The sequence below is a fragment of the Danio rerio genome, chromosome 3, assembly GCF_049306965.1.
Source record: "Danio rerio strain Tuebingen ecotype United States chromosome 3, GRCz12tu, whole genome shotgun sequence".
Classification (NCBI taxonomy): Eukaryota; Metazoa; Chordata; class Actinopteri; order Cypriniformes; family Danionidae; genus Danio; species Danio rerio.
The window spans coordinates 34060001-34072500 of NC_133178.1; the positions used below are offsets into that span (position 1 = coordinate 34060001).

Below are 12500 nucleotides of genomic sequence, written 5' to 3' on the forward strand. Positions count from 1 at the left end.
TTCAATCCGGCTACCACCACAAGTATATTTCAAACCTGTGGAAGGCACTGAGGCTTGACTACATAATTAATTATTTATGTCACTCTAAATGTAAGTAATATTGTAAAAAATTGTTGCAATTTAATTTTAAGACACATTTGGTAGATGTTATGATATAAAATGTATATTATGAGAAAAAAAAAATATTTTTATTTTGGAGACCTACAAAATAAAATTAAAAACCCATTTTAAAAAACAGCAAGCACATGTGCACAATGTAACAATAATTTAAAGGTCTCCAAACAAATTATTTAAAAAATTGTTACCAGAAATAGCCATTCTTTCAATATTAACAACTGCATTGGCATCTCATATTCATCACGTGCTCATAGTAAAGAAAATTGGTTTGTTACCCAGAGGCGTCTTCATGCAATAGAGAGTTACGCTGATTAGATATCTCACGTTCATCGAGCACCAGATGGTACTGCTCCAAGTGTAACACCAGCAGCATGAGCTAGAGATGGATTCATGTCAACAGCACGCTCCCAAAATCCAGACATATTGTATAAATGAAAGAATCTAGTCCTTAAAGCTTCACCTCTATGTTTCATAATAGGATGGAGACATTTTTACTGTATGTAAAGCACATTGCAATGAATTTTAAAAGCACCATGAGCACCTCAAGGCTTCTGAAACTCTCAGACACGAGTGACAGCACGCCTGGCGGGACTGAATTTAATATTTACAGTTGTCCTTGAAGCGTCATCCATTTGTAATTGGTTCTGTTTACGCCTTACGCTCTGTGCATGTCTGTTTCAGATCATCGCCTACCAGCCGTATGGAAAGTCAGTGGACTGGTGGGCTTTTGGAGTTTTGCTATATGAGATGCTGGCTGGGCAGGTAAGAGTTATGAAAACCTAGATCAAGAGCGTTCAAGTCAGGGGCACACACTTTTTTTGTTCTTCTTTCATTTGCTCCGTTTCATTTCCTCTCTGCTGCTTGCAGTAAATCACCTCTTGCTATCTCAAGGTCAGTTTTTATTAATTACGTTCTGCAAATCTCCCGAGACGAACGGCAAGTATTTCATGCCTATCGGGCTCAGTCAATTATTTATGAATTGTTCTGAAACAAGTCAAGCTTTGAACGCTGGAGAAAAAAAAGGCTGAATTGTTTCCAGCAGAGACTGGTGCTACTGTGCCGTCCTGACAAAAGCACTTCGTAATTCTTGTTTCTAGTCTGCCCTAAACAAACAATACTAGAGAGGCACTTTTGTGGTGATGACTTTGGAATTACTGACGTTAAAGCGACACAAATAGGGAAAATTGCAAGCAAATGCAACATAATTCATGTTATTAAGATCAAACCATTTTAGGAACAGTGAGCAGCATCTTCACTGTTTTATTTTCTGTATCTCTTTTCTTAGCCTCCGTTTGATGGCGAGGATGAGGATGAGCTATTTCAGTCCATCATGGAGCACCATGTTTCCTATCCCAAATCCATGTCCAAGGAGGCTGTGGCCATCTGTAAAGGGGTGAGCAGACAGTTTACTGTACATCACACTCCTTAATCACCAAGTCTAACACAATTCATAATTGTTAGTAGTAATAGCAGCAGTAGTATTTGTTTGTCAAATACATAGTAAGTAAAATTCATTCATTTATTTATTTAAAAGAACTCAGTAAGCAATTCAGGATGCATTAAATTGATCAAAAGTAATAGCAACTGGCACACTTTCATTTATCTTCAAAAAGAAATATAGATTTTTAATATTTATTGTAATTATTTGATCACCAAATTGATTTCGGACATGTCATAATGAGTAATAATGCTGTAAATTCAATTTTGACTTTACAGAAATATATTACATCATATTTATCATATGAAACGGGATGTAATACAATGGCAAAAGCTTAATATGAATTGTGATATATTTCACAATATTAGATTTTAACCCTCTTGGGTCTGAGGTGATTTTGAAGCCCCTAAGATGTATGTCCCTACTGTATGCAATGCATGTAAAAGTAGACACTTCAAGTTTTTTATAGATATATGTCTCATGTCTGTATGTCTTGTTTTCGCGGAGTTTCAGTTCGTTTTAGTGACTCTTTCTAAAAACAGTTCGCGGAGAGACAAAAGAAAGAACGTGCACACTGTATATTTTCCTTATTTTGCAAAAGCATACATTTGTTGTTATTGTGAGCGTACACAAAAAAAGACATCTAACAGATTCAAATGGTCTCTAATACCTATTTGTGTGAGCAAAATGAACAGAGTGTTCTTAGTGTTTGAGGAAGATGCTCGTCACACCAGTGTGATCTGGCGACCTCAGAGGGTTAACTTTTTTTTTTGGATAAATTTATGAAGACTTGGTGAGCAGAAGTAATTTCAAGAACAGAAATGTAGTTTCTGACCCAGTGCATCTTAGTATTAAATTATTGCCTATAGTGAATAAAAGTTGTTAACCTGACACTTGTGAATGAACACTTCCAAACAATGAAATAAAAGTGCATTTAAAAAAATTGCTGCATATTGAATGCTGTCAAAAGTCCAGTGTCGCCAAAAATATTATAAAAAGACCATATCTGTCGCACAAAAATGAAATAAAAAACTTTTTTTTCTGTTGAAGACAAAATTAGGCATTTTGAAGAATTTTGAAAACCATTGACATCTATAGAAGGATAAGTAGGACAGTGGCTACCAAAAAATAAAAAAAAAAACAAGTATGGAACAAGTGGAGGGTGAGTAAATGATGACAGAATGTTTATTTTTGGGTTAACTGTGCCTTGAAGTTGCCATGTTGCATTGCTGTAATCCAAAAATTAACACACTATATTTAATTATTTGACACATGCCTTCTTTTAAATGACTATTAATAGCAAAACATCCATCAGTACCTACTAGTGATGCGCGGATGATGGTTATATCCACGGCGCTGCGGATAATTCGCGGGTCGGGTAATAAAAAAATACATTATGATTAATTGTGGGTTGTTCCGGGTGGATGTAGCGGGACATGGCAGTTGACCAGCGAAAAAGCAGAGTGTGGGCTCTGCAGAATGGGAAGATGAGACGCCCAAAAAAATGGATGAAGTGCAAGAGGAGTCTACTGTTCAAAATTTCAGTTAGAGAAGTCATCAGAGGAAAATCTGCTATCGTTCTGGGAGAAACACGATCGCTTATTTTCATGACTGCAGTGCCTTGCTAGGAGAATATTGTTCATTCCTACAACAAGCGGTGCGAGCGAACGCTCATTCAGTGCAGCTGGCCGCGTTTTGGAGGTGAGGCGGAATCAAAGATTAACATATTATTTTACTATCAGAGATTATAGCTCATTGAATCTGCTGTTAATTTTTACAGTGACCTATCATCATGCCTAAAACAAAGAATTAAATTATTAGTATAAAGCCGCGGTTTCGGGTGTCATTTCAGCTGATCCATGCATCTCTAATACCTGCATATCCTTTATGTAATTCAACGTCTAACAGCAGAGGCTACCTAGCAAGCATTTTTGTTTTAAAAGATGTCTAATAGATATCTAATAGACGTCTTGGCTAAAACAGAGCTAAACTTTAGCTTTCAAAATCTAATAGACGTCTAAGAGCAGGCCAAAAAAAATAAACAGAAATGAAAGCCTACACATATAAAGTCTGTCTAATTTGTCTATTTGACGACTAGTCTAGTTTAGATCTATTCTTGGATGTCTATTAGATTTTCAGCCCAAGTTTAGCCTTGTTTTAGCCAAGCTGTCTACGTTTAGATGTCTGTTAGATGTCTATTAAACACAAAATTGTTTGCTGGGTAAGAAGGTCATGCTAACAAGCTACATCTTGACCACTCGTCCTGAGTAAACCCAAACCCAAAGGGGTCAAATTGAGTTCATGGTGACTCACGATCCCCAAAGGGTGCGGATACAGTCCACCTCATCAGCGCGTCCCTGCTGAAAGTACTGAAAATATTTTCAAGGTGACCGTCTGTGCAGTTCACGGCTTTGAATGAAAATGTCCAGTAATTATATGACCTCGTGTGATGCGTTATGAATCACTTATTCGTAGCAGCAGTGGTCATCGCAGTTTGCTCTGAGCTGCATTGAAAAATACCACAACCTCTGACCCAGACTATCAATATGCACGTCACGGCCGTCTCAAAAAGTGCCAGTTCTGTCTGCCTCTCTCTCTCTCTCTTTATACACTTCATTCAGTGTCTCTCCCTCTCTGTTATTAGCAAGCCGGTGCTGCTTCAGACTGGAGCGCTGGCAGGTGAAGCTGCGAGTACACATGATCTAATTCTTTATTTGCGAGATCTTCCCTCCTGCAGATAAAAGCACACAAACACACGGCCTTAGACTGCACTCGGTGGGAATGCCAATGACTCTTGGCTGTTTTCAGGACCCTGGAGCTCGACTCTGTTAGTCTGCTGCTTTTACTGGAGCATGGCTAGACTGGTTTTGAATGGATATCTTTTTTTTTTCTCTTGATGTTTTGTTTTCGGAGATAAAGCCCCAACAAAGCCCGACAAAAAGCCGCAGAATGTCAGGGGCGTCTCAGTCAATGGTAAAGCGTATTCCCTGAAAAGTGCTTGAAAGGGAGCTCTGTCCTATTTGCTTATTCTTTACATGTTTCTGTTCTCTCTCCTTGTCACTGCGGTGCCAGAGTGGAGCATATGGCTGCCGAAAAAAAGGAGAAAAGAGTTTTGTATAAGAATGAATCCGGGCTTTGTGCCATGGAGGATGTGGGTACATTATTATGGTGCTGGAGACACGGTGCATCTGTTTTTCTGGGTGCATCTCACCAAACCTGTCAGTACGTCTGGGCCATATGTCAAGCCCTTGAAATAAAAAGAAATATATATGAACAAGATAGGAAAAAGTCTGTGGTGCCCATTATTGTTCTCATTACCATCAATCAAAAATCGTATTTTTATTTTATATTTTAACAAAGTTACTATTGCCATAATCCAAATATATTATTATTATTATTATTATTATTATTATTATTATTACTATTATTATTAGTAGTAGTATTAGTAGTAGTAGTAGTAGTAGTAGTAGTAGTATTGGTAATATTATTAATAACATAATAATATTATTATTATTAGTAGTAGTAGTAGTAGTAGTAATAGTAGTAATAATAATAATAGTATTAGTATTGGTAATCTAGGGGGTCACACACCAGATGCGCTGCTCGGCGCCATGCATTTTCGAATTCTAAGCATAGATTTTTATTAGGGTCGGCGCCCAAGTCAGCGGCACCCTGCCATGACTCAGGTCACTGTTCATATTTCTGCCGCTATCGAGTGCCATCTAAATAGTTTCAAGTTAAATTTAACATGTGAATGTGCACGTGTGGTGTGCGATACTTCCAACTGTCATGTGCGAGCATGTCGCACCGCCGTGTGGCGCATCCGATATGCGACCCGCTTTAGTCCTAATAGGAGTAGTATTAGTAGTGGCCTTAGTATTATTATTATTAATTGTAGTATTAGTATTATTAGTAATGGTTTTATTAGTAGTGGTAGTATTAATTTAATAGTAATAGTAGTAGTGGTCTTAGAATTATTATTATTATTATTATTATCAGTAGTAGTAGTTGTAAAAACCATGATTTTTAACAAAACATATTTACATTTTTATACTATTAAACTGCAGAAATGTACTAAAGCTCTCATTACAGTAATGCACTAATAATAAGAAATAAGAATAAAATGCTTAAAGTCATGATGATGTGCTGAAGGTAAATTATTACATATTACATTATAATAATTATGCTATTAATATTTGTTAATTATTATTTGATAATGCTGATAATAATAATACTGATTGATTGATTGATTGATTGATTGATTGATTGAATACCAAAGTTATAGCTATTTTCTCTAGCAATGTAAGGCAAGGTGAGTTTATATAGCACATTTTATACACAGTGGTAATCCAAAGTGCTTTACATAATCAAGAATAAAAGAAACAATACATTAAAAACAACAAAGAATAAAAATGATTGAAAACAGGTTTTAAATAAATGAAAAAGAAAAGAACGACATAGTGTGATCTGTCAGACGTAGTACTCATTCAGTAAAGTCACATAGCATTTTTAATTTCCCAGTTCTCCTAACCAAAAATTAGTAAATAAAAATTTAAATAGCATTTGTACGTACACTGCAAAAAAAAAAAAAAAAACTGTTATTTTAAATTAAAATTGGGTGCCAAAAAATAACGGCCATTGAATTACAGAAATTTACCATAAAATAATGGCCGTTAAATTACATAAATTTCCTGAAATTTTAATTTCTGGTAAATTTCTGTAATTTAACGTCTGTTATTTCTTGATAAATTTCTGTAATTTAATGTCTGTTATTTCATGGTTAATCTCTGTAAAGCACTTCAGCTTCCAAAAAAAAAAAAATTACAGTGTAGTTTTAATTTCAAAATTTATGTAACACAAAAATCATGTTTAAAATATACACATCGTATGAGTTCTGTTTTTTCCACTGGCTTTAATTTAGTCATAAACAGATTTACGCTCTAAAGTTACCGCAAATGCTCAAATGTCACAACACTAAATTATCTTAAAATAGTCTTTTGTGCAAAATGTAATGAAAAATTTACTTTCACTTTAAATGAAAGGTAGATTTTCCCTTGGCTTTGATCAGCTTCTAGCCAACATTCCTTTGGGTGATGTTCGAGTCAGGACAATAGAAATCTTGGTCTTAGGAGAACAAGAAGTTCTGGAATACAAAGTGGAAAGGGAGATGTGAGAGCAGGTGTCTCCAGAGGCATCTGCGCTCTAATACATTCATGCTAATGTGAGCATTAAATAATGAATCAAGCCTCTGCGTTCAGAATCTGAATGCTGCCCCTTTTGACTGGCTTCATGAAAATGCAGCAAGCTGCTGGGTTAAGCCTTATAAACAAAAGACCCCTCCTCTCCTTTTTGCTATTTCCTCAGTCTTTCTCTATTCTCCAACCTTTTATTTTCTCTCTTGTTTTCCCCTATAGATGTAGATGCTTGTCCTATTCTGCTCGTCTTCTCCCGGTTGGTCTGCAGAGCTCATTGTCTTGTCTCTCTCCGTCCTCCATAGTTTCAGCTGTAAGCGCTTGCTGAACTTCCCTAATAGCTTCATTCTGCAGTGCAGCAAGTGCTTCAGATCTTGAAGGTCTCTCTCCCCAACAATCTCCCAAAATAGAGCAGGAATACTAAATGAATCCTTGACATTTAAGACAGATTGGAAAATCCTGTAAGTTTGGACAAGCGCAGCTTTAGGCGCGGAGAGCTGCCGGGAAAGCTACAATGGAGCTATGCAATATAAATGAGGTATTTCCCTTAACCAAGCGGAGCAATCGTTCTTCCAGCACAGTAATTGAATGACTAATTTAGTCTGGCCTTGTGACTTTCAGAGGACAGATGGATAAATTGAACCTGTCGTAATCAAAATGTTGATGCCTTATTCTGCCGTAAAAAAGCAAACATAAATCCTCTTCTTCTGCCTCCGAAGAGCCTGGAGGGGTTTTAGTTTGAGGCGATGTACATTTGAGCATTTATGCACTGAACACAGACTGAGGGAATATTCATTTGTGCCACTTACATTGACAGATTGCAGAGAACAGCTCAGAGAGAGCATTAAACCCTCTATAAGGCATGACGTATATATTGATGTATACAGATGTTGTATGCATGTTTCAAAACCTGCGCCCTGTTTCCATCTGGTATTAACATGTTCAAATGCGTCTCTCATGATCACTTGTGTTCTGATTTCGTCCCTTCCCTCTTTTTTCATCATGCTCTACATCACTTTTCCATTAAAGTGCGACAATAAAGTTGCATACTATCTAATAAACAAACCTATGATACACAATTATGAGTGAGCAGAAATCATGTAGATATGCAATATTATTTAGATTATAGTCTGTGAGCTTTAATACTTGAATACAACTAGTTTGCTGTGATTGTTTGTTGTAATCTTTAGGTAGAAAGTATGAACACATTCATATGAACATCATCCATACACTACGAAAGCAGTCTGATTGGTTGTGTTTTTACAAATACATCTAAAAGTGGGCATGGACAAGCCATTGCTTAAAACGTATTAAGTATGTTTATACCTTAACATCGTCCACATTTTATCAGATTGATAAAGCAGCCAGGTGTTTGATGATTGATAATGCCATGTGTAAATGGGGCTTTTTTTTAGCAGCACAGACATTTTTTTTTATGCATTCCCATTACATAAGTGCCTTAAATACACTCACCGGCCACTTTAATAGGTACACCTGTCCAACTGCATATTAACGCACATTTCTAATCAGTCAATCACATGGCAGCAACTCAATGCGTTTAGGCATGTAAACATGGTCAAGACGAGCTGCTTCAGTTAAAACTAAGCATCAGAATGGGGAAGACGTGTGATGTAAGTGACTTTGAATGAATTTTGCATGGTTGTTGGTTGACCAAAAGGTCTTGTCTAAGTATTTCAGAAACTGCTGATCTACTTGGATTCTCACATACAACCATCTTCAGGGCTTGCAGAGAATGGTCAGAACGAGAGAAAATATCCAGTGAATGGCAGTTCTGTGAGCAAAAATGCCAGAGGTCAGAAGAGAATGGCCAGACTGGTTTGAGCTGATTGAAAGGCAATAGTAACTCTAATAACCACTCGTTATACACCGAGGTATGCAGTAGAGCAACTTTGAACGCACAACATGTCCAACCTTGAGGCAGATGGGTTACAGCAGCAAAAGACCACACCGGGTGCCACTCCTGTCAGCTGAGAACAGGAAACTGAGGCTACAATTTGCACAGGCTCACCAAAATTGAACAATAGAAGATTGGAAAAATTTTGCCTGGCGTGATGAGTCTCGATTGCTGCTGAAACATTCGGATGGTAGGGTCAGAATTTGGCTTCAACAACATGAAAGCATGGATCGATCCAGCTTTGTATCAATGTTTCAGGCTGGTGGGGGTGGTGTAATGGTGTGGGGGATATTTTCTTGGCACACTTTGGGCCCATTAGTTACAGCTGAGGATCTTGTCAACGCCACAGCCTACCTGAGTGTTGTTGCTCACCATGTCCATTCCTTTATTACTACAGTGCAGAATTACACGGCTTGTTATAAAGCGCGAATCGTCTCAGACTGATTTCTAGAACATGACAATGAGTTCACTGTACTCAAATGGCCTCCACAGTCACCAGAGCTCAATCCAATAGAGCTCCTTTGGGATGTGGTGGAATGGATTCACATCATGGATGTGCAGCCAACAAATCTGCAGCAAATGCGATACGCTATCATGTCAAAATCTTTGAATTTTATTTCCAGTTCTTTGTTGAATCTATGCCACAAAGTATTAAGGCAGTTCTGAAGCCAAAAGGGGTCCAACCCAGTACTAGTAAGGTGTGCCTAATAAAGTGGCCGGTAAATATTCATTAGCATAACATGCAGAACTGCCAAAGCCATCATTTTGACTATTTGTACATTCTGTAGTTTAATTACTTTCTTAAAATAAACCTCAACTACGTTGTAAAAAATGCTGGGTTCCACACAATCAAGTTGTTGTGACAACATGAAGAAATAAAGTTAGCTTATTAGTTTTCACAAATTTAAGTGGATTGAACATAAAACTATTAAGTTGTCCCAAAAATACCTAAAAAAATAAAAGTTGAGAAACAAAGTAGTTTAAACAAGCACCAAACATATTTTAACTGTATAGTACCCATACTTTTTTCTAAATGCGTGTATATTTCATTGTTAGAATTAGTAGTTGTCATAAATAAATAGTCACAATAAGCAAAATGAAACAATTTGTGGATGCTAAAGAGATATTAGAAGCACAAAATGCCATGAATGATGGTGTGTCTGATGTTGAGGAAATAAGTGATGTATACTGGGTTTTAGCCTCCTTATGTATAAAACTTCAACTAACATTAAATTTCTCATTACTGAACAGTTGAGGTCAGAATTATTAGCCCCCTGAATTATCATTATTATAATTATAAAATCTGTACATTATTAGCACACTGCTCTGCTAAAATATACTGATATATTAATATAGGTTTTTCTAAATCCCGTGGTTCTGGTGACGTGCGAAATTCAGATAGAGGGCAGGAAGTAAAAAATGAATGGGAGACAGAGGAAAGTCTGTATTTTTGTGATTTATATCATATTTCAAAGTAGATATAAATAGAAAATAAGCACATATGTTGGGTATGATCCTTATATCATGAAGATGGCTGAGTTTTCTACCGAACTCCAATATATTTGCCTGTCATCGAGGTGGTAAATAATGTATAAGCTGTTATGTTACATGAAAAAATACTCTATAGTAAATACTATAGTGTTTGCAAACATACTATAGACAATTATTTTAATTAATATACCGTAATATTTATATTGTTGCTTTAATTAAACACAACTGTAGTAATAAACAAATTATTCAGTAGGTTTCAATTCTCTACGCTATAATTATACATCATGACAATGCACCACAGTTTACACTAACATTACAGTTTTTATTACAGTTTATCAGTTTACTATGCTACAGTGTTCTGTAGTATTCATTAGCGAAGAACACATACACACTTTACTATGTGCTTCAAAAACCCCATAATAAATCCCATGTTTATTATAAATTACTATAGTTTTTCCCCATGCGGATATTTACCAGACAACATGAAATAACAGATGAAAGCAAAATTGTAGGTAGTCTACATTATTATTTATTTATTTTTGTAGGGGCGAAAAAAGTGCTCCACGATAAAACAGGCTAGTTTTTATCACAAGAGTTACATTTCTTTCTTTTGTTCTGTCGAATATGTGCACCACTGCTGCACATATACAGTGGATGTTAATGTTACAGTTTTTTTATCCTGCCGAAATACCAGTAAAGAGTTGCATTATTGCTAAACAAGACCGACAATCATTACAATAATTACAGCGATTACATGGGTATTTGTTTCCTGTTGGGTTTTGTATAAGTGTGGTGGTGTTTGCATCTGATTTTTATATAGCACAATAGCATATTTAAACACATATCTAGACCTGTATTTAATCTTTATTGGTGCTACCAGTTTCTTGAACTTACCCCCCTTTATGAACAAAAACTTTTGGAAGTCTCTAAAAGGTGTTTGGCATGTCTTATTTTGGCTGATTATTACCATTCTAAACAACATAAAACAAACATTTTGAGGTTCTGTTAGCGATTCCTATGTAGAAGAAACACTTCCTGCCCTTCATCCGAATTTCGCACGTCATCAATGGCGTCATGAGAAAACAACCTACACTGCTTGTTAACATACAGTTAGAAAAATATGTATCATGTTTATTTATTTATTATTTCTTTTATTTATTTGAAGAGTTCAGATGCAAAACCCTCTAAATCCATCAGACCTGTTTTTTTAAATGAGCACTTTCTATATGCTCCTGTAATATGCTCCTATAATTTCGGTTAGAAGTTTCATTTTATAGATAATTAAAAGGTTAATAGCTAGTACATAAAATAGCTTTTTTGTTACTTTAGACAGTTCTTTGGTTTTTAACAAGGTTGATTTTCTTTTGCATCAAAACCAGCTAAATCCACCAGTGCTTTTTTTTTTTTTTTTTTTTTGCAAAAACCTCTAAATCCACTTATTGGGAAAAGACGTGAAAAATCACTAAAGATGCTTTTAGAAATTATTTTACCAAACATAAAACACATTTCACAAACTACAAAATACAAAAAATTGTCAAGTAAGTGGTTTTAAATTTGTACTGTATATATTTAAACATTATATTTATCTTTTTAAAAAATCGCTTAAATTTTTAGAACTGTCATTCATTAATTCATTATCACTCAAGGTCTTGGTCTCTTTTTTATCTCTTGTTTATCATCAAAGCATCCATAGGATTAAAGAACAGCATCTTTCGTGAAATGGAGTTGCAGTTTACTGTATAATAAATCGGTCTCGTTCAAAGTAGCGTCACTGCTCAAAAAACGTTATGAATGTATGTTACACTTCCGACTGTAGTGTTTTCTTTTTATAATGCACAGAGGTTTTATGTAAGAGGCGTTTTTATTTGCCGTTCACTGACAGTCCGACAGGCTTATACAGTTTATCAAACTCTATTTTTTTTTATCTAAGCGGAATAAAATAGTCTACACATAAATGCCGGCATATCAGCACGCTGTTACATTTAAAACATATGATTCGATTCGCGCCTTCTGATTGGTTCTCGGTACATAGCAGCTTTTGTTGTCAAAGGCAAGTTTCATTTAGAGGCTTTTTCCATCAAACTGTTATTTCTGAATGTGCTGACGCTGCGATTTAGATAATTTGAGCAAAAATATTTGTTGAACATGTGCCTAAAGCATTCACTCAATGTTATTATCTCATTTTTGGCGGAAGTGGCGTTAAGCGGGTTTTGCATCTGAACTTTTTGTTTGTTCATTTATGCTTTTAAATTGTCTTATGGCACCTTAATCTTTTTTCAACAACTTTTACCTTTTACAAAGTGACTTTTATGACTATTTTTAATAGTTTAAAGTTGTATATTGTGTG

General features: G+C 35.7%; 1 protein-coding gene across 2 annotated transcripts in view; it reads left to right on the forward strand.

The window, feature by feature from the left end:
• prkcbb (protein kinase C, beta b) overlaps positions 1-12500 on the forward strand; it is a 261820-nt gene that overhangs the window by 197720 nt on the left and 51600 nt on the right. For both annotated transcript variants that reach the window (NM_200978.1, XM_005164005.6), the window contains 2 exon segments: positions 799-879; positions 1403-1510. In NM_200978.1, the coding sequence (NP_957272.1) occupies positions 799-879; positions 1403-1510 (189 nt within the window).